A 25,631-nucleotide genomic window follows, 5' to 3' on the forward strand; every position below is an offset into this window, starting at 1 on the left:
TTTATTTCTGAAACCGATACCAAAGTATGACAAGAAGCTCAACATTCATAATTGTAGTGCAGCGGGAAGGTTGCACTTCTTTTCAAAGAGTTATACTTTATTCTCATAATCCATCTCCCCTATGAAGAATTAAAAAAAAATCCCACCTGGCAAACGAGGGTCGGCAGTCTCCGGCATTGTAATTTTGGGGGTCGCGGGTTGAAAAGTTTGGGAACCCCTGCTCTAGACGTACAACGCTGGTAAAGACATACCTCAAAAGACCTGCTGCTGAATATACAGCAAAATGTGCTTCTACAAAGAATTGACTCAGGGAGGCTGATTACAGACGTGTGCCACAATTTAAAGATTTTTATTAATGAACATTTTCAATTCAACTTTATTTATATAGCGCCAATTCATGAAACATGTCATCTCAAGGCACTTTCCAAAGTCAAATTAAATCAGATTATACAGATTGGTTAAAAAATGTCCTATATAATGGAACCAGTTGATTGCATCAAAGTCCTGACAAGCAGCATTCACTCCTCCTGAAGAAGCCTAGAGTCACAGGGAGAGTTGTCTGCATTGTTCGGGGCTTTGCAGCAAATGAATATTTTTGAAATCGATTAATTTCCCTCTATTTACCAGGTATGTGCTAATCTGTGTTGCTCTATCATATTAAATCCCCGTAGATTGCATTAAGGTTTATGGTTATAACGTCAGAACAAGTGAAAAAGTTCAGAGTATGAATATCTTTTGGAAGGTATGGTAAGTGCAATTAAATATATTAGATATGTTTGTTACAAATAAATTAAAAAAAACAGGTAAAAATGTCACTATTTCTACGAACATGCTGCAACATCACAGAAAGTCATAGCTTGTCAGCTGATCCGTGCGTGTCTTCTGGTGTGCGTTTTATTTTGACAACAGCAGTGTGCTTCTCAGGGTGTTGCACCAACACAACTATTTCCAACTATTCTTCTCAGGCAACATTTCAGCCAGGGAACCAAAAAAAAACAATCACAAGAGTGTGCTAACTTTTCATTCTCTTTACAGGGAACAGTGTCGGGTTTCTGGGAGAATTAAATAACTTCTCCCTGAAGGTTTTTTTTTTCTGTTGTCATGATTTTGATTCTACTGATCGAAACCAGCTCATTGTAAAAGCTGAAGGTTTCATGTTGCAGATATTATGAAAATCAACACCTATGACATATTCAGACTAAAGGAATCCTTCATTAAGATGCGTCACAACCTCCTGGTATGGTGTATAGTTACAGTGCATTGTACCTTTGAAAGAACCAAGCGCCACAAGAGCTATTTCTGTAATGTAAAGCAGCTCAATCTTTGTTCTGAACATTTATTCAACCTTTGTTTATGGCCCTTGAACGTCAGGTGTTTGCCTTTGTTCTCTGAACCTGCAATCTTCCAGTGTTCGGCCTTTGTCAGAGAGATTTTCAGCTTTTAGTTGCAAAGCAAACCTTTCTTACACGTAGACCCAGCAGCAGCTGCTGCTGCAGGGATTTTGGGGCAAGCCCGCCGACGGCAATCGGCTGCAGCCAAAAAAAGCTTCGATCCGTGTAGTTGGACAGGTGCCGGGTTTTCTGCATGAGAGTCTGCGTGTCTGTGAGGCAAGGAGAAGAGAATGAAAGCAGCTGTGGCGTAATGTTAGCTCCAGTGGGAGTCCTGTTCTTCTCTTCCTTTTTCTTTCTCGAAAGTCTGTTTCTCTAGAGTTTTTTGTTTCTTTCTTCTTTTGTGTTTGTTTCCTTTATAACCCTGCATTCACCTACAGTTATCCAGATAAAAGGTAATCTGAGCTACTAAGCTTCATAAATAACAATATTAGATCATGGCCAGGTAATCGTTTGGTTGCATGCATGCATATATATATATATATTTGGCCTCAACCACTTTGTGAAAGACATGCATGAGATTATATACTTTCAGAATGTGTGTAATTAATACAAATGTGGATGAACTGTTTGCAATTTAATTATTCCGTTTCATTTTTATGAATTGTTCAAACTTTGAAAGAATTAGCAATGGATGTTCATTTACTTAATGCATGCATCTCTCCCAGTTTAGAATGATCACATGTATAAAAATCTACAGAAAAAACGAAATTTGTTAATTTACGCATATCAAAAAAAAAATTGTGACCACATGAGCAATTCAAATTCTTATTAAAGTTGACCAAACTCATCACTAAATTCTGCATTTTTTTTATTTAAATGGACATTTACATAATCATAAATGTATTTTTTCATTATATTTCTAATTTCAAGTTATATATATATATATATATATATATATATATATATATATATATCATTTATATTTATTTTACAGTTAATTTATTAATTGAATTGGGCAGTTTTGGCATAAGGGTACGGTGCTTCAAATAATCACACAGATGAGAGAAAGAACCCTAAAGCATATAGGTGCATATTAATAAACAAGAATATCAGTGAAAAGGTAAGTTATTACAGTCATTTTAATTCAAAAAGTGAATCTCTCGCAGTTATCACTGTTGTGTGTGCACCTTTTTCTGCCAGTTTTTCCTTCCACTCAACTTTTAATGAGCTTCGCTAGGGAAGACCTCCCACCGCTCATCAGTGACTGTCTGCTGGACACTGCCACGATGGATTCCCACATGGTAGGTAGGTCTCAACAGCTACTAGGCTATTTTAAACGTGATTGGTCCAATTTAATATTCATAATTCATAAAAATCATCAACATTAAAAGAAAAAAAAAAACGCTTACATATCAGTCTGTGCGGAATGAATCAATAAAGTTTCCCTTTAAAAGTTGAATTTCTTAAATAAATCACGTTTTTTTTATGATATTCCTTATTTCCTGAGACGCCCCTGTTAACTAAATGGAGGATTATTGTATCTTCTGTGAATCCTCAGGGTACGTGTGGCCTGTCATGCTGCTCCTGATCAGCCAATCAGTCGGGTGGAGAGTTCCCGACCTTCCTGCAGCGCAGCGTGAAACGTGGTGTGTGTGTGTGGATGTGGATGTTTCATGGAAATGGCATGTAAACAGGTTTCTAAACATGCTTGAGTTGTCCCTGTTGGTTTCGGTGTAAATGCTCCGGCTTGTCATCACTTTGTGCGCTCCTACGTCCCGTAAACACACCTGACCGTCATCGCCAGGTAAGACATTCATTTAATCGTTTCCAAGCTGTGACTGTACTGAGAGCCAAACAAATTTGCGCATTCCTCCGCCCCGGCCACGACGCATCCACTGTATAGCCGCGCGTGTTTTTTTTTTACGCACGGGCCAAAGTGGAACAAACGAGGGCAGCGAGTTTGCGCGTTGTTTTGATGAGCAGGGCAGTGAGCTGGAATGATTTTTAATTTCTGAGGCGCAATTATAAAACGCACACTGCAACTTTACACGTTGCAGAGTAGGCAGCAGCTAAACAAGGAGGAGGCCCTTTTGCCGCACACTCATGCGCGCAGGGCATCATCCACCCACTGACTCCCGAGAACAATCAGCCCTCAGAGATAAATGCCAGATTCTCTCCCTCCGAGCTTCACTCTCGTCTCTGAAGACACGCAGCTCTGAACGTGGACAACCAGCCAGAAGAAAGCAAGAATACAGTTGAGTGACTGCATGTTTTCTGATTTTTATCCGTGTCTGCACTCGTTTTATGCTTATATTAATTCATATGTTTCGCTTTTAGATCGGCTTTTTTTTTTAAATTCGCAACTTTTTTAAAAATGTTTTCATGAATTTTAAGTGATTATTTTTGCTACTGAAAGTGATTTATGTCCATCGCGATGGTAAATGATTGTACTCAAGAAGAGCTTGTATCAAATGTGTGTATATATACACACTATATTGCAATCTTTGCACACAAACTGAAAAGAAAATAACTTCTATATATGTTTTACTTGTGCCTTTTTTGATCGATTACGGAATCATTGGAAAAGTAAATTGTTTTGCATTTAAGAAAACAGTAAAGCTTATGCAGATTTCTTGTATTTCAGCCATTTCTTTGTTCCGTTCAGCTTTTATGTGACTTGCAGCGAATGAAAACTCCTAATTCAGTTGCTCAGATAATTAGTCATTGAAAGTCATTGTCACCTACTACGGGATGGTTTGATGGAAGGAAAAGCTGTTGTTAAAGAAAAGCAACAGAGATAAACACAGACTTGAGAGGTTTGTGGAGCCCAACGAAGAGTTTGGTGGAGATTCACAAAGTGCCTGGAGACGTATCGACGACGCTGACAATAGCTGTTGCTTTTCTGGTCTTAAATCACTCCGTACCAAGATGACAATGGTCTTACCTGGCTCAAGAAGAAAAAGGACAGGATTATTGCTTTGTGGTCCTTTTTTTATCACATATAGAACTGAAACTCTGAAAGTTATATTTATTTCGTTCAGATTTAATCATTAACAGTTTGAGCTGGAGAAGTTTAAAACAAAAAAGCCTGGACTCTTCAAAAAAGATTTAAACACCCTTTCAACTTTTTGCCAAACACAGATCTACAAAAGAGATTGAAACATCGTTGTCTTTAGCCTCCTGCATTGGGCGAACATATTTCTAGACATGCAGAAAAGGCAATAGAAAAACCATATGATACCTGCCTTTCATAAAATGACATTCTGGGTGGTTGGCTGCATCGTCCATGTTTTATAATTTTTAGGTTAATGTTTATGTAGCAAAAATGATCCTCCTTTGATTTATATGTTCTTATTTTCTAGGAAACTGAATTATGGGTTTTCATTAGCTGTGCGTCATAATAATCGAAACTCCAATGTGTGCAAATGAAGCTAAATCTTTAAAGTAAAAGTGTTTGATATTTTCAACTTTTTGAGCTGTACATCCAGTGTGCAATCACTGCATCTAAACTAGATGAGTAAAGCTGGTTATATTTCGTATAATGCTTCATTTTACCAAAAGATGGCTGATTCCCTAACTGCATCGTTTATATCAGGGAGCAGTGGACAGTTTATGATTTGGTCGCCTTGAACACCTACAGACTGTGATATGGCTCTGGCTGGCTGAACTGAGATCAGTTTTCACACTTTTCCTCCCAAACACAGATGAGGCAGCAGGTGTGGGAGATCTCCGATGAGAGGTGCGTGGGCCTGTGAGCGTGACCGACTCGGAGCGGGAAATGCGGACCACTCTCGCTTTCTGCAGGGGCGATGATGAAGCCTGCGGTCAGCAGCGAAGCATCGGCAGGGTGGGCTGGATGAAGAGGCTGCTGTGGCTCAGAGCCAGTCCCAGCGGGGGCGTCCACACGGACACGGAGCCCGGAGTGTGGCTGAGGAGCTTCCAGCTGCTGGACACGGATGGACAACATGAGGTAAGGCTGCATAAAAGCACATTATTTCTCTTACATTTTAAAATCAAGATCATAATTTTAGGGAAACACCAAATGTGGACGTAATGTCTTGCTTCTTGACTTGATAAACATTTATTACCCAGAAAGGGATTAAAAACTCTCTTTCATAAAATTTTTTTTTAATATTTCTTTGCTTTCTTTGGGTTATTTAGATATTTTAACACAAATCTATTTTATGATGCGTTTGAGAATCTGATTAAAGTTTATTATACTGGTCCACTGAAAAAATGGAACTAAAAATAAGTAAAAATGTTCCTAAAATTAATGTATTTTTTCTTGATTTGAGCAGGTAAATAAGATGATCTGCCAATAGAATACATTTTTTGCACTTAAAATAGGAACAACTCATCCCCATCATCTTATTTCAAGTGCAGTTTATCTAATTATCTTATTTTAGGGGTAAAAATACTCATTCCATGGGCAGATAATGTTATTTACCTACTCAAATCTAGGACAAAAACACTAATTTTAAGAACATTTTACTTATTTTTAGATCCGTTTTTGCAGTGCTTTGGTTGTGTTTTATGGCAACCTTTCATAAATCCCATCCACAAAATTCACAAAGGTTAGTTTGAGTCGCTGGCAATGGACAAAGTGGCATACCGATTGTTGAGCTTCTGATCCAGGAGGATCAGTGGCCCAGATCTTTAATCCTCGGGGAGATGATGGGAGGGGATCATCTGGGGGGTCCACGTGTGTTTTGTGGCTCAAAGTATTTGTTTTGGGGGGTACAGGGTACCAGTGGAGTTTTAAATGGTGATCAGGTTGTTCTATTTCAAGTTGTGTCCACATCCCTGCACAACTCCAACGTGTTCACAGTTGCAGGTTGGACTCCACCAAGGCTGAAACCGTGTGCTGTGGATTGTTTCCACTAGGTCACGGTCAGTCTGGGCCTCAAGGAGAGGGTGCAAGGTCTGGTGTGTCATGATGAGGGGGGGAAACAAAAGATCTTAGGCATGAACGTCTGATCTGGATCATGATGGAATGAGATCCGTGATACAAGCAGCTGAAAGAGTTGCTAGATTTGGACTTAGACTGAGGAGGTGTGTTATTGAGGGAGAGCTCAGAGTAAAGTCAACACTAAAAGGACTCCATTTGGGTACCTGACCAGTAGGGCTGTGCATAAAAATCTATACAAAGATTGATATCGATGTTTTTAAAAACGATTTTAATATCGATATACCTCCCAATCCCTAGGGGGCGTGATTACGGCGTGCCATTAATGTTCATAGCGTAGAAGTGCAAGCGAGACAAATTTGCGGATTGGGAGACAGGATTTTAGAAGCGCCTTCGTCACTAAAATCAGATGCGATATGTTAAATGCATTGATCCAGATGCACTTTATTTTTCTGTTAAATATATCAGTGTTAAATAAATTGAACATAAATATAATATTTGGCTGGTTATGTTCATTAAATGACTTTGAGCATTAATTTAAAAGTAATAAACATCGATTTTTGGAGTCAAATCAAGCGGAACTATATCGGGAATCGTATTGTATGTTATTTTAATGTTCCTTTCATCCTGAAGTTTCCTTTGATTCTTGACTCAATGTAAAATATACTGAGGGACTTGACGGCTGGTTTGTAGTGCTTATTCTTTCTTTTCTCTGGTGTTTGTCACGGGACTTCTCCACTGTTGGGTAATTTTCCTTCCCTGTTGAGGGAAACCAGTAAGAAAGTACAATCTAGAAGATATTCCAGGAAGTTCTTTGCCTTTCTGTTTTCTTTTAGCCGGGGGGGAAAAAACCTGAAAATATTTTTTCCAGAAAACCTAAACCAGTGTAGGTTCAAGATAAATGTTCTAATCTTTATTTTCCACTGCATTTACCATTTATCTGTGAGCAGATGGTAATTCTGATAAAGAGGGCGGTTTGGGGCAGAAAATAACACATTTGGCTTTCCTTGTGGTTCTGTAGAGCAGAGGAATACTTCTACAAGACGGATCCCTCATGATTTTGAATGTTAAAACTTAAAAACGTAAAAAGTTTTCATAAAAACGGCGTCAAAATTTAAACGTCTTTATTTCTGTTTAAGAAAATACGCACACTGGTGAGCCTAGCAGCCGTATTGGCCTTTTAAAGGTCCAGCGGTTGTCAATAAGTGCAGCGATGTATCTGTAATACAACCTCAGCAGCCTCTCCACAGATAAACCAGTCAACATTTCTTTGGTTTTTGAGAAGTTGATCTCCAGAAATGAGCGCCCACACTCCTAAGCAGAGAAGCAACAGTTTGACGTCTTTCTGCAGCCATGCCCCCACGTCTTGCCCTGCCACCCCATCAACCGTTCATGTGTCTAATTGGAACTAATTGACGTCCTCCAGCCGCTCTATTGTTTGGGCCTTTAGTGAATCGCTGTGAGGTTCAGGGAAACGTGAGAGACAGAAACTCATTAGACAAACAAAACTCTCATTATTCATGTTTTGACTTAATGAGCAGCAAAGCCCCGGCCCCACCGACTACATATCTGCTGAAGCTTTACGGGGACTTTTCTTTTATCATGAGTACATCTGCAAATCTATGACGTCAGTGTTTGCAGTTTTATAAAAGGCACTAAGTTTAAAGGTTTCCCCATGATGCCATCCTTGGCGTGTGAGATTTTTTATTTTTAGCATCAGAACAGACCTGTTTTACACGTTACTTTACCCTGAGCTCTTAAGGTCATTGGCAGGAATGTCAACAAGAGTCTGATGATTGTTTTGTTTTTTTAAATCATAGGTTTTCCACACACACAAAAAAGACACAGCTCTCTAGGGATTTATGCTCAAAAAAGGAAATAATGATTGCCACTGCAGTGTCTGTACAGCAGAGAATCATGTTTATCAATGCCGTTGCAAAATCTGTCACATAAATGGGAGGGAATGGTGGGAAATTGTGACACTTCCCATTTTCAGTGGCAGGCTTTTTATGTGTGTGTGTGTGTATGTATGTATGTGTATGTATGTATGTATGTGTATGTATGTGTATGTATGTGTATATATATATATATATATATATATATATATATATATATATATATATATATATATATATATATATATATATATATATATATATATATATATATATATATTAAACTGTTTAAAATTCAAGATTTAAAGGAATTGGCAAGTGTACTTTGTAAAACTGTAATTAATATTCTTTAATCGTTTAAGAATTTGTGTTTGAGTATGGTTTGTTCACAAATGCATCACAGCAAATAATAACCTATTGTCCCTGATCACTTTTAAGCTTGGCCAAGGTTGGCTCCCTCTACTCAATTTCAACCAAATCTCTATTCAAATGCTGTTAGTGGTGATGTTCTTTACAGGAAGAGGGGCCCCCAAATCAAATTCTGCTCAAGGCCCCAAACAATCTAGAGTCAGCCATGCCGAGTTCATTTTGTGTTTTTCCCTCTTAAAAAGAAAACAGTGATTTTAAAAAAACAAAGTAGATTAAGTATTTTTTTTTAAGTTAGAAATGGAACAAAATAGATAAATCTGAAAATGTGTTGAGTTTGTGAAAGTTTTTTTTTATATATAGATATTTTCACAGAGATTCCTGGTCTTTACAGAACTTTATTCCGGCCAGAATCACACAGCAGTGATTTTAAAACATTATATATTTAATAAAAGCTCTCCATCTTGCCTGGGAGCTTAAAGGCTCTTCAAGCTGCTCCTACATCTCAGCACCTGTTCCCAACGTTGGGGTTCATAGAGCAGAGTTCTCCTACGACCACCAACACAACCAATGCCTTTTTTTCTATTATTTTGCCATGAATCCATGGTATTTCTCAAGTTTCCTGTGTTCCTGTTTTTTTTTTTTTTTTTATGTTTGTTGGTCTGAATAGGCTGTAGTATAGGATTTAGCCCAATATACACCATAGTTCAAGGAAATTAGTGCTCCTTTACTTTAAAACTTGAATTAATTCAGTATTTATTTGTTTATTTTGCTTTATTCTTAATTAGACACATACCTTTAGGCAGTTATGAGTTGAGTGGGTTTAGACTCTGATCGTGCTGTGACGACAGCGTGACAACAGTACACCAAACAATACCAGTATCTTGAGCAGCAACAATGTTCCTGCCCTGTTCTCAAAGCCATGCACCTACTGTTACCTTCTCCTGCCCGCTCATTGGTCAGTCTGCGGGTTGCCCCGCCCACACCTACGTTCTGACCCCGCCCACCCTCTCCGCTTCAGTGTAGTTCTCCGCCGGCTCCCCGGTATCGCCCCAGATCGACAACACTGTTTGGCGAAGAGCTCAGCGCGTCGGGTTAACTTTTTAAATATTTTTTCGTGAGGCATGAAAGCATCATGGACGCTCTAGGCTCACTTCAGAGTCGAGCCAAGACTCGGAAGAAGCTGCTTTATTCATAAATACCCGCGTTTTAACGCTGCGACCCAAGACCAAGGAGGATTTATTCACCTCACCTAGTGGGAAACCATGGGGAGATGGCAGCTATCGATGGTAGGTTGACCTGTAAGCCTGAACACACTGAACCTTCAGTGTTTGTTTGTTGTTGTTTTTCTTGTTTTCGTTTTTTTTTTTTTTGCATTTCGGCTCTGACTTGCGGATGTTGCTTCATGTGAACCTGACTCTTTGTTGCTGTTAAACGCGTTTATTGACTGCAGGGGTTTATAAAATCACTGCAACACGGTGTTTGACGCTCTGGCCCCGACATGACCCCCCCCCCCCCCCCCTTTGCTTCTCCGTTACTGTGTGCAAAAATAAATCTGCGGGGACAGCAACATGTTTCCGAGCAGCCAGCGCTGCTCATGGGTTGAGTTGGTCAACCAGCCTCATATGTTGTTACACAAATATTTTAGATTTTTTTTTTTTTATTGGTGTTTGTCGAAGAAAATGTGAAGATTGAACTGTGTAAAGGTTTGTGTGTTTCATAAGCTACTGTAGATCTGAAACAACAACATTTAGGCAAAAAAAGAGAGGATTTTGTTTATCTTAGAACTAGTTGTTTACAATCTGCGGCTATTCTCTAGCTGTCTCTGAAAGAATCGAATAAGTTTCGGTCCAATGCAACCTAAGAGTGACTTTCTCAGGTTGCAGCCACAAACTGTGGCTTTTCTGTGATTAGCCAACACAAAGTCGAGCGTGTCTGGACTCGCAACACGGCTTTCCAAACGACTTTCTTCCAGCTGTTTCTCTGCATTGAAGCTCATTTCGTTTTCCCGCAGCATGATTCTGCCACCACCCTGTTTCATTGAGGAGATGATGTCACCATGTGCATTGATGGCGTCGCGTTTGGGCCCACAGCTCTAATGTTGGTCTCATTTAACCTTTTTATCCTTTTTCGTTTCCAGTCTTAATTCGCTCGACTCCGATGGCTAAAGCTTTGCGGCTTTTTCTTTTTCCGGTGACTTCTGTGACTTCAGAGTATTGTGTTAATGTGAGAATCAGCCTGATGTACCAGATGTACTGTATTGAAGTGTGGGGAAACGCCTATAAAACAGATTTAAACCCTTTGTTCATAATTCAAAATGGAGCTATTCGAATTGTAATTAAAGCAAATTATGGAGAACATACAAACCAGCTTTTTGTTAATTTAAAAACATTAAGATGTAAAGATTTGGTTGACTTTAAAACTGCTTAATTCATGTACAAAGTGGAGAATAATTTGTTGCCAGAAAATATTCAGCGTCTGTTTTTGATCAGGGACAGTGCTTATGATCTTAGAAGGTATAAAATGTACAGAAAAGCAAGAACAAATGTAAAACAACATTGTATTTCTTTTGTTGGGGTTGATGTATGGAACAAATTAGATCAGGAGCTAAAAGACTGTACAACATTAATAAGGTTTAAAAACACATTTAAGAATAATGGTTTAAAATTATGAATCATGTGAATGCAATTAAGAGCAGTAAGATATTGGGTGCATTACCTTTTTTTTTTTTTTTTCAAAATGTTATTATTGTAGAATAATTTCCTAAAATCATATTTGGTATGTGTTATAAAAGGTAGCCATCTTTTTTCTTGTATCTTTTTCTTTCTAGTCCAACGTAAATTGGCTTTGGCGGGTGGGCATTATAAGCTTCTGCCAATACACCCTTTTCAGACTGTTTTAATTTATGTTACATGGACATATACTGTCATTTATTACATACTTGTGTCTGAAATAAATATAATGAGAACTATCCACGTTCTGTTTCACCTGAATGCGGGTTCAAAGTGCAGCTTTACAGCAGCTCCACGTTTATGGAAGAGGTTTCTACGCTGTGCAGACTTTCAGGGATTTTTTTTTGTCTGCACGTCTCGAATCAACCCGGTGACTCTTGGCTTCCCCTCTCGCAGGATCCGGTGCAGGAGTGGGGCGAGGAGGAGGAGGACGGGGCCATTTTCGGCGTCACCCTGCGAAGGGAGCCCACCCCGCCGGGCTCGGACTCCCCGGACCTCTCCCCGGCGTTTGGCTGCGTCCAGTACCACACGGTGAAGGTCCGGAGGCTGAAGGCCGCCACCCTGGAGCGGCTGGTCTCCCACCTGCTGGACCCCGAGCGCCAGGAGGCCGACTTCATCCACGTCTTCCTGTCCATGCACCGGGCCTTCACCTCCACGGGCGCCTTCATCGAGCTGCTGTTTCAGAGGTGAGCTTGTTGCGGGTCTAGCGACGAACCGGGCCGGGTGCTAAGAGAAATCATGCGGGCCCAGTCAGCTGCTCCTCCAGCCTCCATGTGAGCTCATTGTTGCTGCTCGATTTAGTGTGATCTGTTTAACGCAAAACATTCAGTCTGCATGAGGGGGGGGGGGACAATAGTTTGACATTTTGAGCAAGCAGTCACTTTATTTCCCACGCAGTCGGTATTATGCAGAGATTTTAATATATCAGCGTTGAGGTTTTGGTGTGTTTTTTAGTATTTAATGTTATTCTAAAAGGAAATCAGTGCCCGGAAACTAGTAGAATTTATACTTGACAAATGACTTAAAGTTTGCACCTGGTAAATTTATATCTTGTTTTAAAGGTTCCCATGCAGGCACGGTAAAATAGACTTAGACAACTTTATTTGTCATTTTGTATGCACAGAGTAGCCTCGTGAGACCATCCTGATCTCGCGAGCTTTCAAGGTTTCACTCGCAGATCAGTCTGGCTACGTTTCCGTTAAAGAAAATTTGGAGCCGTTCACCAAACGAACGTCCAATCAGCGTTGGCTTTGAGGCGGGTTGAGGTGTGACGCAACGAGAAGCGCGACAGTTCAGTCTAAAGAACATGGCGGCTTCAGCCGATGAAACTAGCGTTAGCGTGGCTATCGAGCAAGTTTTATCGGCATTACAGAGTATTTCTTCACTGAAAGAAGAGCAAAACACTGCTCTGGAGGCTTTTCTCAGAGGAAAAGATGTTTTTGCTCTTCTCCCGACTGGTTTCGGCAAGAGCTTGTGGTTGTGTTTTCGTCGTCGCTGTTGTCATATGCTTCGTTGATCTGATTGGTTTATTTGGCCCGTCTATCACCAACATAGGCCAATCAGCTAACCAGTATTTTCCCCCCTTCCCAAAATTACTTCAACGGTTTCCAGATGGATATGCGGAGCAAATCCATCTGGCGGAGTCAGGTTAATGCACAGAGTGCGTACAGAACGAAATTTCGTCGCATACAGCTTGTAAAATTGCAGTAAAATTAAATTACAGTATGAGGTGCAGCAGTGATTTAAAAGTAAAAAAATTAAATGTAGACAATGCAGGAGAAGCCACAGTGTACAAGTGAGTGTTTTTAAAAACCATTTGTATGTGCAGAATTGATTTTGCAAAGGGCATTTGTGCAAGAATACAGCTTGTAAAATATATCCTCGTTTAAAAAAAAAAAAAGTGCAGTCAGTGAAACTCTCCATAATAGCACCTCCTCTTATCTAAAGCCACTTACGCAGAAATGCACCCTCTGATATTTGCTTTTAAAACGTCTCTGGCACTGATTTATGTTTTTCCCAGCCCGTCCTACCTTTCAGGAAGGTCGTCACGGCCATCAGTTGTCACCTTTTAGCGTATGCGTCAGAAGGGTTTATGACGGGCCAGACGCACAAATCAGTTTTCAGCACTTTAACAGCTTCCTCACGTCTGTCGCACATCGGCCGTTCTCAGCACAAACCCCCTCTGCCGACGAGGGGTCGGTTTCCATGGCAGGCTTTATCGCCGCGGGCTCAACAAAGCTTTGTTTGCATTGTGACGGCTTCGTGACCACGCCCTCCACGCCCAGCGGCGGCGTACCTGATTTAATTTCACCCAGGAATTACCTGCAGGAATGTTTTGAGAAAGGACGCGATGTGTTCCAGGGTTAGCTGCGGTACGCCTTGTTCTGGAGCGTCTCGCGTCGGCTGCAGCCTCTCCGTAGGCTTCCAGCAGCTGTTAATTGGAGCTCAGATACGTTTTTTATTATTCATCGTAAGAGCTGTGCCGGCAGCGGCAAGTTTCCCTGCAAGCTTCGGTGGAAGAGGTCGGGGCAAACTGGAAAAGGTGTTACCCCAACAAGACTTTATACAGGATGTTCCATGTCTGTCACTGCCTTTATTATATTATACAACTCTGCTGCTGTTACTGTGCATACCCTCACCACAGGTGTGGATCTTATAATAGTTCTGGCCTCTTAAAGACACATTTGAACCTTTTTTTTTTTTTTTTTAAACAGTGAACTGATGATACAACAAACAAACTTCATCTGTTTGTGCTTGAAGGTTTTGATTTTGGATCCGGTGCATCTTTCTAAGTGGGCCTCCTACAAAAAAAAAAAAAAAAACTAGCTTCACTGATCGGTCCGACTGGTTTTCCTGCATCTCACGGTTTATGTTGGGCTTATTTCAAACGTTTGGTGGGTGTTTTAATAGTGAAGATGATCCCAAACAGACATCCGAACTGGTTTTGGTATAAAGCAGACTGAATGTCCCCAGCCTGAACCCAGTTGAAAGCAGTTTTTAATATACTTAAACGTGAATTTTAATGAGCACTAAAGCTATTTTTGAGAGCTATCCACCCATGACTGCCAGAAGCTTGTTGGAGGCTGAAAGTCTGCAACTTGCTAAGGGACGTTTATCCAAGTGTTTGTTGGGGTGTATGTATACGTCTGAGCCTGGATGTTTTTAGTCATGGCCAGCAGCTGATGGGTATTCCACTGTAGAAAGATAATGGTTCAAATACACCAATAAAATAGCAAAGTTAATGACCGTTTGTAAACTTCTGAGTGACACCAAATATTAAACTGTAGCTCCCCGAAAGCAATATTTCATCGGCTCTCTCAACGCCCCGCTTTTGTTGATCTTTCAAATCAAGTTGTTGGCGCCATAAACATCAGCGTCTTGTTGTAAAACTGCAACACAGATAAAAAATTTATATATATATATATATATATATATATATATATATATATATATATATATATATATATATATATATATATATAATATATATATATATATATATATATAATATATATATATATATATATTTTTTTTTTTACTGCATGTATGTTTTATGACGTTGAAACCAGAGGAAGACGTGTCTCTGTCTGTTTGCTCTCCGGGCCAAGGCCACCGTCTCTGTGGGGACGGGGGAGTGTTGCAGGACATTTCCACAGGATGAGCAGTCAGGGCTGTTTACCGGATCATTTCTGTTGCCACTTAGCTGCCATGTACTTAAAAAAAAAAAAAAAACACCTGATGATAATGTCTTGATTTATAGTCCAGCTGATAAGTAGTTCTGTTTCCCTTTTTCCTGTAGAGATGAATCACTCACCAAGCTGGATAACGCCGTCAGCCGGCACAGGTGAGGTCAGTCCCAGCAGCAGGGCTGGAAGTTCTTGTTTTGCAGCACAAGCAGTTTCGATTTAATTCCTTAACCTCGCATGTCGACTAACGTCCTCCGCTGCGCTCTCTTCAGTCCCGCTCTCCCGGTGGTCCGGCTGTGGTTGGAGGAGTACAGCAACGACTTCCAGGAGCCGCCTCAGTACCAGACCCTCCGGCTCCTGTGCACCCACCTGCGCCGTCGCCTCTGCTTCAGACGTTTGTTTCAGTCTGCCGAAGCTTTGCTCAAGAGACTCCAGGAGCAAGGTACAGAAGGAACGAGGAAAGGCTGGCATTTTGGGAGAAAACTAAAGGCTCCCTTAGTTTAAAAGTTTGCTTCATGGCAGATAATCTTCACTCTTATCCCCCTGCTTTGTGTTGGTCAGTCCCATGAAGTCCTAATAAATAGACTGGGGTTTGTGTTTTGTAAAGTGTTTGGTAAAAACTGAGGTGCAGGAATACTTGTGACTGTAACTACCTGCCGAGCATCAGGTCCTCACATCATCTGTGTTGTTTTCCGACAGACGGCAGCCGCAGTTCATCGCAGCACCTCGGCGAATCACTGCAGTGCAGCGATCAGAGCCACGGAGGAGAGCCGTCGTCCAAACAAGACAAACACAACTTCCTGGACTTCCCCGTCAGAGACGTGGCGGAGCAGCTCACCAGACTGGACGCTGTAGGTGGCACGCGCGCAGATCCCCGCCGTCTGGTGGAATGTCACAGTTTTCTCTTTATATAACGGTCCACTTTTCTACCAACCCGTCAGGAGCTGTTTGTGAAAGTGGTGCCGTTCCACTGCCTGGGCTGCGTCTGGTCGCAGCGCGACAAGAAGGAAAACCGCAATCTGGCGCCGACCGTCCGGGCCACCATATCCCAGTTTAACGCCGTCACCAACCGCGTCATCTCCTCCCTCCTCTGCCCGTCCTCGCCCGGCCCGTCCACGTCCTCCCCCGTCTCGTCTCCAGCCCCGGCCTCCACCTTCCTCTACCCGCCTTCGGCGCCTGGCTCGCCTCGCTGCTCGCACACCAGCCCAGTTCACAGGGCGCGCGTCATCGAGTGGTGGATCGCCGTCGCGCAGGTAGGGATCCGAACGCATCGCCACGACATCTTTGCGCGTTGGTGTCTCGGCTCGCAGGCTAAATGCGTCACCGCGTGTCTCCCCACAGGAGTGCAGAGAGCTGAAGAACTTCTCGTCTTTGAAAGCCATCCTGTCGGCCCTGCAGTCCAACGCCGTGTATCGCCTCAAGAGGACCTGGGCTGCTGTGAGCAGGTGTGCTGACATTTTTTTTAGGGAGCTTCAAAATAATGGCTCCTAAAATTGAGATTCAGAATCGACAAATTAAAGGAGGAAAAAAAAAACACATTTGTATTGATTATTTCTTGTAGGGAAAGTACAATCGTCTTTGATCAGCTGTGTGAGACGTTTCCCGACGAGAACTGCGTCCTCACCAACGGGGAGATTCCAGTTGAGGTAAATGAACATTTTCCATCCTTACAACACTGAAACGGCGAATATTAAATTATAAATAAATAAATAACAAATATGGTACAACAATGAAAAAGGGAAATCTGGAATATTATTTTAAAACGAGCCCCTTTGCCCTTACATTCGTGTGTAAAAGAATAACAGCTGGACTGTTTGCTGCAATTATCAAACCCTTATCAGGGGTTGGCGATAACCACTGAAACGTTGCACTGTAATAACCCGGCTTAAACATCCATGGTGAAGTAAAAGTGCTTGTGTTTGCAGTTATCTAGAGCAGAAAGTCCCAATTCTTCTGACTACTAAAGGGAAATGAGGCCTACCAGAGGTTGGTAGCTTGATTCAGCACATCACGGCTGACTTCTATAGTTAAGCGTTTGATTTTGCTGCCCTGTTTGTTTGAACGAGGAAATGCAGATAGCCAGCTTCTTATAATTACAAAAGTTAAACATACAATGATCGCAATTTCGGTGCCAGTTTAGGACCTCTGGGTTTTTGTAAAGTTTTAATCTTTTTAATTCCGATGTTTTTGGTTGATTTTTGATTTCTGTTCAAAGAATCACAGTAAAAAAAAATACAAAAGTAGCATTGAGAATAGAGAATAGAATATTTTCAGAGTCGAGATCAAGCTGCATGTGTCAGAATGGCTGCCCGCATATCTGTTTCACTAATGTTTCCAAAATGATTACAAAGCTGTTAGCATGTTATCTTGGCTATTTGCACATTTAACACAGCTAGCATTTAAAAAGGACTTGTTCCTGTGCGTGTTCTCTTGGGAATGTAGATCCTTACCATAAATTAGTTTTCCAAAAGGCTGAAATATTTTAAAATCCAGGTTGAAAGCTCAAAATGATAAAACGGAGCAACTTTTCCCTAATACATCCAGCCGTCCTGTTATCTGTTGAGAATGTTGCTCTCTCTTCATTTCTTGCTGCCTGAATTAACTGCAGACATGTCTCCATATGTTGTAGAAATCAGGTTTTCTTTTTAATAGCTTCTTACATCAAGTGCTTCCCATGACTTTACCTCACTGATGCTGAAAATAGCCAGTTTTGTGTCACTTTGCCTCAGTAACAACATCTACACTGAAGAGTGTTGCTAGCATGAGCCAGCACTGGTCTCAGATCAAGCTGAAACCTGTCCGATTCTGGTCACCTCTAATAAAAACATTGATGTTGATAACTTAAGCTGCAGAGTATTAAAGTAACCACCACACCTTCTCAGCTCCAGTCAAACATTGTTTTCCTCTTCAGAATTAGTTTATTCTGTTCATCTGGTCAAATATTCATTACGGGCACAAAGGTCTGCAGGGTCAACCTATCCTGTTTCCCTCTAAAGGTTGTCTGACAAAGATATTAAAGAAATGGCTCGGGACAATTTTTTTTTAAATATTTATTATTTTTTGCTGTTTTGGCAGAAAAAAACCTTGGAAACACAAGTCGCGTCTTTAGTAAGCTAAGTTACCTTTTAGAACTCCTTTATTTTCGTGCAGGCATTTACTCTACTTTTAAACACCTCTTCACCTTAAGGCTTTTAGGAACAAAGCTTTAATTTTGATATAGTTTTATCAATAATTTAACCCCCCACCGGCTTATGTTTTGTTGTGTTGCAACACCTTTTACTTTATATACTTATAAATTAGGTTCTATTCAATAGATTTTATTTTTTTTTTAGATTATTTATGTTTTACACCAATTTAAAAGGGTCCGTATTGAAAAATCCCAGAGTTTTTCACCAACTCGAGGTGTTTCTAGAAACCTTGCGGGCCAGCAGCTGTTTAATGCGAGGGAACTTCCAGTAGAACCGGTCCCTGCAACAGGACCCAACTCCCTTGGCTGGTCTGGATGAGAGGAAAGCAACAAAAGAGTATCGAGGAGCAGGGTCATGTCAACAAGTGCTAAACAGGAAAGAATTGGCTGAAACTGCTCTGCCTTGAGGAGATTCATGGGTAATCTCGGTGCATGCAGTAAAAAGTAAACAGACTCCTAGTTGCATGCATGCATGCATCTGCCTGTCCTGCATGTTTCCTACACAACTCTGCAGGGGTAAAACAGAGCAGGCAGACCTTTCTTTGTTGGTTAGCCAGCTGGACGATGCACTTTTATTAATTTTCTGTTACGGGTAGCAGCAGCTGATATATGGATGCGCGCTGCTCAGACCCGCAGACAGCAGTTATATAACGCGTCCACTTGTTGTCGCCTCGCTTTAACACCCTGAGCTTGATTCACGAGCGCTGGCACGACTCCTATCCTCTCTCTGCAAGATGGGAGGCGGCACGAAAGCTGCGCCGCGCAAAACTGTAAATCATGAGTCAGAGTCCAGACACACAGTGAGAGGAAAACCAGCAATTTGCTCTGAAATCGCCTTTCGCTTCCCTCTTTGCTGTTTTTACCACTTGAATAGAGTAAATGTGTCATTTGGTGGCAGCTGGTAGAGAAACGTGTGGCCTACGTCCCTAATTTTCTCCCTGAATCATCAGTTCCACTTCCCTTAAGCTCATTTCGTATTTTAAGTTTCCTCTTCTTTTTTTAGTCTGAAAACTGAAGATCTTTACACCTTCAGCACAACATGGTTATCTACTTTGTACAGGCAAGGCTAAAAGAAGTAGAAAATGCTTCCCACGTTTATTACTGAGGTTGATTGGTTTGTGAAATGTGTTTTTTAGCATTCAATGCCTGTTGAATATGGAAAATGTTCCTTTTTAGGGACAGGTTTAGAGGGTGCAGCTGATGTTTGAGTTTTGTGAGGAAAAGAAAACCTCTGCCAAGGATATAGTTTTTGTTTTTTAATAGGCGGATCATGGATGATGGATTTTCTTTTTTCTTTTCCTCCTCAGAGCTTCGGCTGCGGTGTTGTGCCATACCTGGGAACATACCTGACGGTCCTCACCATGTTGGACACGGCGCTGACTGACACGGTGGAGGTCGGTTCTTCATCTGTTCTCCCTCATGGTCTATTTCAGGGCTGTCTGATCCCATTATAACTTTGGTTATTTTAAATTGCTTACAGGGCCGGCTCATCAACTTTGAGAAACGGAGACGGGTAGGTACTGCCACCTAGTGGCGCTTTATGAGAATACCTGTTTCTGAACTCAATTTAAAGCAGTGCGGTTCTCTTTTAGGTCCAGTGTCCTGCAGGTTTTAGATGTTGTTTTTCCCCTTGGTTCAGTGCTCCTGGTTTAATAGGTATTTACCAGACTGGCAGAACGTTTATATGCTGAATAGAAAGATAAATCACTTAGATCAGGTGTGTTGGAGCAGGGCTGCATCTAAAACCTGCAGGATGCAGGGGGGGGGGGGGGGGGGGGGACTGCACTCACTATTTTAAAAAGATGTATGCACAGGGTTCCTCCACGGTTTGGGAATGACTGGAAGTTAATTATAATATTACTCATTATGTTTTCATCCGTTTAAATCCATCGCTCCATTATTTATCAATACGTACCGCTAAATGTCCGTCTGTGTAGAATTCGTCTCCACGCCCGTCCCCCTGTCCATTCGCTCAGTTTGAGCGTCCATCTTTTCATCCATCCATGCCTGTCTATAATTATTTGAATTTATCCACTCTTCCATCTCTTTGTGCATTTATCTAGTCATTTATTAGTCCACCCATCCATTCCCACTCCCTCCTTCCCAGTCTGTAGTTTGTTTTTTTTGGGTGGGTTCCATATTTAAAACCTGTCCTCTGCAGAAATAACTGCTGTAATTAATAGAAACGCTGTATTTATATTTGTAAAAATGGGCCAAAAAGGACTTCCAGCTCTCCAAGCTTTGAGTCTGGAAATTATTGGATTTTCCTGATGAAACGTGTAGGAACTCTTTGTACAGCATTTTATTTATGACATTCATTGTTGTTTTATTTATTCTATTATTCAGTGTTTTACTTTTTTTTTTTTTTTCCCCCCATCAGGAGTATGAGATCCTCTCTCAGATTCGACAGCTGCAGGCTTTCTGCTCCCGTTACAGCCTCTCGGTGAACTCTTCCATCACCGCCTGGCTCCAGGCTCAAACTCTGCTCACAGACCAGGAGAGGTAAAGGCCAAAGATAAAAACAAAAAACAAAAAAAAACAGTTTTTAGATGAAGGGTTTCACCAAACCCTACCATGGCTCATGTGGTTTGTTTTTATTTTATTTCATAGCTATGAGATGTCTCGTGAACTGGAGCCTCCTGTTGATCCCTGCCCCAACTCTCCCAACTCCTGGAGCCGCCGTCTCCTGGCCAATAAGCTCGCTTCGTAAGTTTTTAAAGAAAATCTGAATTTATCAACTTATGGCCAACTGTTTTCCTGAGTTATTTATTTATTTTTATGTGCAGGTTGCGAACCTCCCACTCTGATCAGATTAGCGTGTCATCATCTGGATCCAGTGGTTCGGACCTGGAGGACCTCTCAATCCCTCATCTTTCCCCCCTCAGGCTCAAACTCAAGGTATAAGAGCCACTGAAGTGTCCAGACTCCTGCTGTGGAGTCCCGTTGTGTCATAATACTCATGTGTTCTCCGCTCCCTTCCCCACAGTCTCTCCCGGGCTCTCTACACAACGTGACGGAGGACTTCTCCATGTCCTCCTCCTCCTCACCCAGCCTCTCCAGCTCGTCCTGCAGCTCCTCGCAGCCAGACCTCTCCTGCTCTTCTCTGACGCTCAGCCCAGAGTCGTCGTCTTCGTCTTCTTCTTCATCGCGGTCCACCTGCTCGCCTCAGGCTGTGCTGCCGCTCTACAACAAACAGATCGCAGACTCGTGTATCATCAGGGTCACAGTGGAGTGCGTCAGCAATGGAAACGTTTACAAGAGCATTCTGGTATGTCGTCCACGGCAGATCCACCTAAAAAGTCAAGCCAGAGGAGAGAATGATGCTTAATTGGCCTATTATTGATATTATTATTATTATTATTATTATTATTATTATTATTATTATTATTTAATAATAATAATAATAATAATAATAATAATAATAATAATAATAATAATTGTTTTCATTTATCCTGTTGTGGTTGCAAATTATGTAGACTCCTGGTTTTTTAATTTATTTTGAAATTATGAAATACCATGTTTGCTAGAAGAATAGAATAAAGGAATAAAACAGTTTTAATTTAGGGATGTCATATTTTTTGGAAGTAAATGCAAAAGAACTATAGAATGAGGGCAAATTATTAATAATTAAGTTAACTGTATTATTGGTATTGTTGTAGTGAATAATAGAAAATAATTAGTATTGCAGTTCTTTACTTTATAAACATTATTTATGGTATTAGAAATTGTCCTTTTTTATTTTAATTTATTCTGTAGTGGTTTGAAATAAAATATAAGGACAGTTTAGCTAATATAATATAAAGAATGATGGTTCTGTCACATAATTGTAAGAACATTTGTGTTTTGCCTGCAGCTGACCAGCCAGGACCACACGCCGCAGGTCATCCACAGAGCTCTGGAGAAGCACAACATGGAGGACTTCAGGAGCAGCGACTTTGGCCTCTACCAGCTGCTCAACCATGGAAGAGGTGAATAGCTGCACGTCGCTGCCCATTCAGTCAGCCTGGACATTTTAAAGGATATTTCTGCTGAGCTCATTAATAATCAGAGAGGTTCCCATCTGGACAGGGATTTCTCGTGGAACCCTTCTAAAATAGTCTGTTGTTAAACTACTGATCTTCAGTATTTTCCTGCAAACTAGACTAAAAGCCCAAAACTTAGCTCGATATGTTTTTTTTTTTTTATCTGGATGTTGAAACAATTCTTGCCAATGTTTAGTTGTTGCTAACCTGACCCTAGCCAGATGGATGTCGCTCCGCCTAGCTTCACTCACATCCATCTGGGACATCTCCCATAGAGAGTGATTTCTTCAACCCATTTTATTGTCTAGCCAATCAGGACGCAGGGCTGGAGTTTCATAGATGTGACGTAGTGGAGACACGACCGTGACGTGAGACTGTTTTGATTCAGACAGCAATGGCGGCTCGCATCGAGGAAGCAAGCGTTAACATTGATGCTGCTATTTCTTCCGTGTTGTCCAATCTACCTAATATTGTTTCATTAAAAGAACATCAGAGAACGGCTCTGAAGGCTTTTGTTGGTGGAAACCATGTTTTTTCGCTCGTGGCGGAGCGGTTAGCACGAACCATGTTAGGAGGCCTTCCCCCCTCTTCCTGTCAGCTCACTGTCAATAAAACGCCACTAGAGCTGCAAACACATTTAAAAAAAAAAAAAAAAAAAGGTTTTGTTTTTTCCGCGTTGGTCTCATCAGCGTCACGGGTTAGCTTCGGTGTGAGTGGTTGAAATAGCACGTCGATAAAGATGACAGACAAGTGGCTTATCCAATCATATGCAAGGATTTTTGATAAGGCCCAGCCTTCAATAAAGGCAATTCCTATGGAGAGGTCCCAGATGGATGTGAATGAAGCTAGGCGGAGCATAATCCATATGGCTAGGGTCAGGTTAAGTTGTTGATGCCAAAATAACAGAATAGATTTTGTGAAACTACAGTAAATAACGCAGATAGAACCTGCTGAGCGTTTTTTTTAAATGCCCGTGTTCGGTTTTCCTCAGAGCTTCACATTCCGGACAACGCCAACGTTTTCTACGCCATGTGCACCTCGGCCAACTACGACTTTGTCCTGCGGCAGCGCTGGAGGAGCCACAGCAGGCAGTTCGGCTCCTTCTCCAGCCCCGGAGCTCGGCCCAGGGGGCGCCACATCAAGTGAAGAGCCCGTTTCTGCACGGCGCCGTCGCCTGCTGACGAACTGCCCCCTCCTCGTCTGTGTCAGAGGCCCCTCAACCCAACAGTGGCTCCTCCTCATTTCTGCTCCTCGCCAGCAGCCGACTGCGAACGAAGAACGACTTCTAGGAGTTCTCAGTTCCCCCGCAGCGCTAGAAGGTGCTGAAAGGAGACGGGCGTCGAGGACAACCCAGAGTCCTTTTTTTATCTGGCATGCTAGTGGGACGTCGGACTGGAGCGGGACGCGGATCTCCTCTGGAGGAAATGGTCTGCCGTCCCCGCCGGTGTTCCTGCACAGCCCTGAGTTTGACTCATCAGTGGAAACTGCTCGGTGCTGCAGTGTGGCTGCAGAAGCGTTTTTGCTGAAAGGAGCTCTCACAGATCAAATATAACAAAACAAGAGCTTGCTGGAGGACGTTCAAAGCACTCCGTGGATCCCGCCGTCTCGTCCTCGATACAGAAACATTGTCCTGAGAGTCACTTAAGAGAAACGCACACGTCTTCGAGTTAAATATGTAACCGTTTTTATAAAAGCTAAATGTAATTTTTAACTGCTTAAATTATTTAATGCACTTCAGTATTCATGTGTCAGAGAAAAACGTTTGTGTTCAGCCTGTGTTCTTATTCCTTGGACTCGCTTTTCCAAAAGGTAAAAGTTCTCGCCGATGATGAGCTATAAGATCTGTTACAGCTTCCCTGGGCTTTTTGAAATGATTCTTGCAAAAAGCAGAGTTAAAGCCTGTAAACGTGTGCTAGCGCGTTGAGCTGCGGCTTTCAGTCGGACTGCAGCCAGCTGTGGACGTTTGTTGTTCAATATTGGATCAGCTAAAACTACTGCTGCCGTGTATAGACGGTTAATGAAGGAGTTTTGTTTCAGTTTCTCTGCTTAAATGTGGCATAAAGCCTTTGATTTACGTCAGTTCTCATGAGCTCAGCACAAGTTTGTTTCAGTTTAAATGAAGAAAGCATTTTTTTTAATGCACTGTTGTGAAATGAAGGAACTTCCTGCAGATTTCAAGTGGATTTATACCATCTAAGCCGGTGTGCATTGTGCCATTCCATTTTTGTTTAAAGATCGTTCTCGTTTTATTGTTTTGCTGACTCGGTCGTATAAGCAGCTTCTGGTCATTTTGAAGGACGCACAGCGACTGATCCGAAGGAGGTTTCTGGAATGTGGGAAGACGCGTTTCCGCATGTGTTTGCATCGCTGGCTCGGGTTTTTAAAAGCTGCAGCCGTCTGAAGGTTGAAGTGAAGGTTTAACAGCAAAAGAGCTGAAATCTGCAGCCAAGCAGGAATTACAGGACGACTGCAGCCGTCTGCTCCTCCATCCGTCGTGCAGTATTATTTTTATGCCTACGACTTACCAATAATGTCACTTTATTAACATATTTTATTTGTTTTTTTTAAAGAGATGTTTTATTTTTGTTTAATCTAAGCACATTATGTATATATTTAGTATTAAATATTCACTAATAAAGCAAATCTACAATTTTCCACTTTTGTCTTTGTTTTGATATTTGGCCGAAGCTCTTCAGCTCTGACTCTCTTCATGACTATGGGGCCAAAGCTCTCCAAATCCATCTGATTATGAGAACATCTCTCGTCATTCAAACACATTTTCTCCTGGTCAAGTCATTTATTTTTGTGTGTTTTTTATTGACATCCCTCTTCAGCTTTCTAGAAACACACCCTGCATCTTCTGGGCCAGAACTGTACTGGATTCTGTTCAGGTTCAACCTCGTCTCTAGGCCGCGACACATCCTGGCTCATGGATTTCTGAGATTTTTTTTAAGCTGTTGCATGAAGAACTCAACCTGTACTTTCCAGAAAACCCTTTAGTCTTTTCATTCATTTCAGAGAAACATCCAGTTTTGGTATTATCTCCATTTTTCCCCAACGATTTCTCCATTTATTAATGCCTTATAAAAAATGTACAGTGCTGGGGAACATTTTGTACTCTTCTCCTGACTGTGTACCTTTTGTTTCCAGTCCTTTGTAACAAAGCAGGCTAAAGGCTGTAATTAAATCAAAAGTTGCTTCTTTAAGTATTTAAGGGTGTGCACACCTGTACAACCAGTTTACGTAGGAGCTTTGTGGGCGGGATGGTAGTCTTTCCATTTTATTTAATTTCCAGTTGAATGATGAAGGACCGATGTCTCTTTTAAATGTTTATAAAGGTTTTGCAGTGTATTATGGGTTTATCTAAAAGAAACTGGCTTTTAACAGGGATGTGGACAGCTCTATGTTAAAAGCAATCAATTAAATTTGGGGAATTTAAAAACATACTTCATAAAATGTTTACCCAGTTTTAAAGCTGGAGTAAATAAAAAGGTGGTTTGTTTGTT

General features: G+C 41.4%; 1 protein-coding gene across 5 annotated transcripts; it reads left to right on the top strand.

Annotated features, from left to right (window-relative positions):
• The first annotated feature begins 2,924 nt into the window (after positions 1-2,924).
• On the top strand, positions 2,925-24,782 carry rgl3a (ral guanine nucleotide dissociation stimulator-like 3a). 5 transcript variants are annotated; one of them, XM_012870227.3, is made up of 18 exons: positions 2,925-3,135; positions 3,389-3,585; positions 5,036-5,301; positions 11,627-11,916; positions 15,030-15,074; positions 15,189-15,358; positions 15,616-15,767; positions 15,858-16,169; positions 16,258-16,361; positions 16,478-16,562; positions 19,411-19,497; positions 19,584-19,616; positions 20,484-20,605; positions 20,714-20,809; positions 20,890-21,001; positions 21,090-21,371; positions 21,957-22,071; positions 23,117-24,782. In XM_012870227.3, exons 3-18 carry the CDS (start codon positions 5,110-5,112, stop codon positions 23,269-23,271), a joined length of 2,352 nt encoding a protein of 783 aa, XP_012725681.2. In that variant the 5' UTR covers positions 2,925-3,135; positions 3,389-3,585; positions 5,036-5,109; the 3' UTR covers positions 23,272-24,782. The 5 variants fall into 5 exon arrangements, with proteins under 5 accessions (XP_012725681.2, XP_021175973.2, XP_021175975.2 ...); XM_021320298.2 differs by having other exon boundaries at positions 3,394-3,585; XM_021320300.2 differs by lacking the exon at positions 3,389-3,585.
• The last annotated feature ends 849 nt before the right edge of the window (positions 24,783-25,631 follow it).

This window comes from Fundulus heteroclitus, chromosome 5 (assembly GCF_011125445.2).
Source record: "Fundulus heteroclitus isolate FHET01 chromosome 5, MU-UCD_Fhet_4.1, whole genome shotgun sequence".
Lineage (NCBI taxonomy): Eukaryota > Metazoa > Chordata > Actinopteri > Cyprinodontiformes > Fundulidae > Fundulus > Fundulus heteroclitus.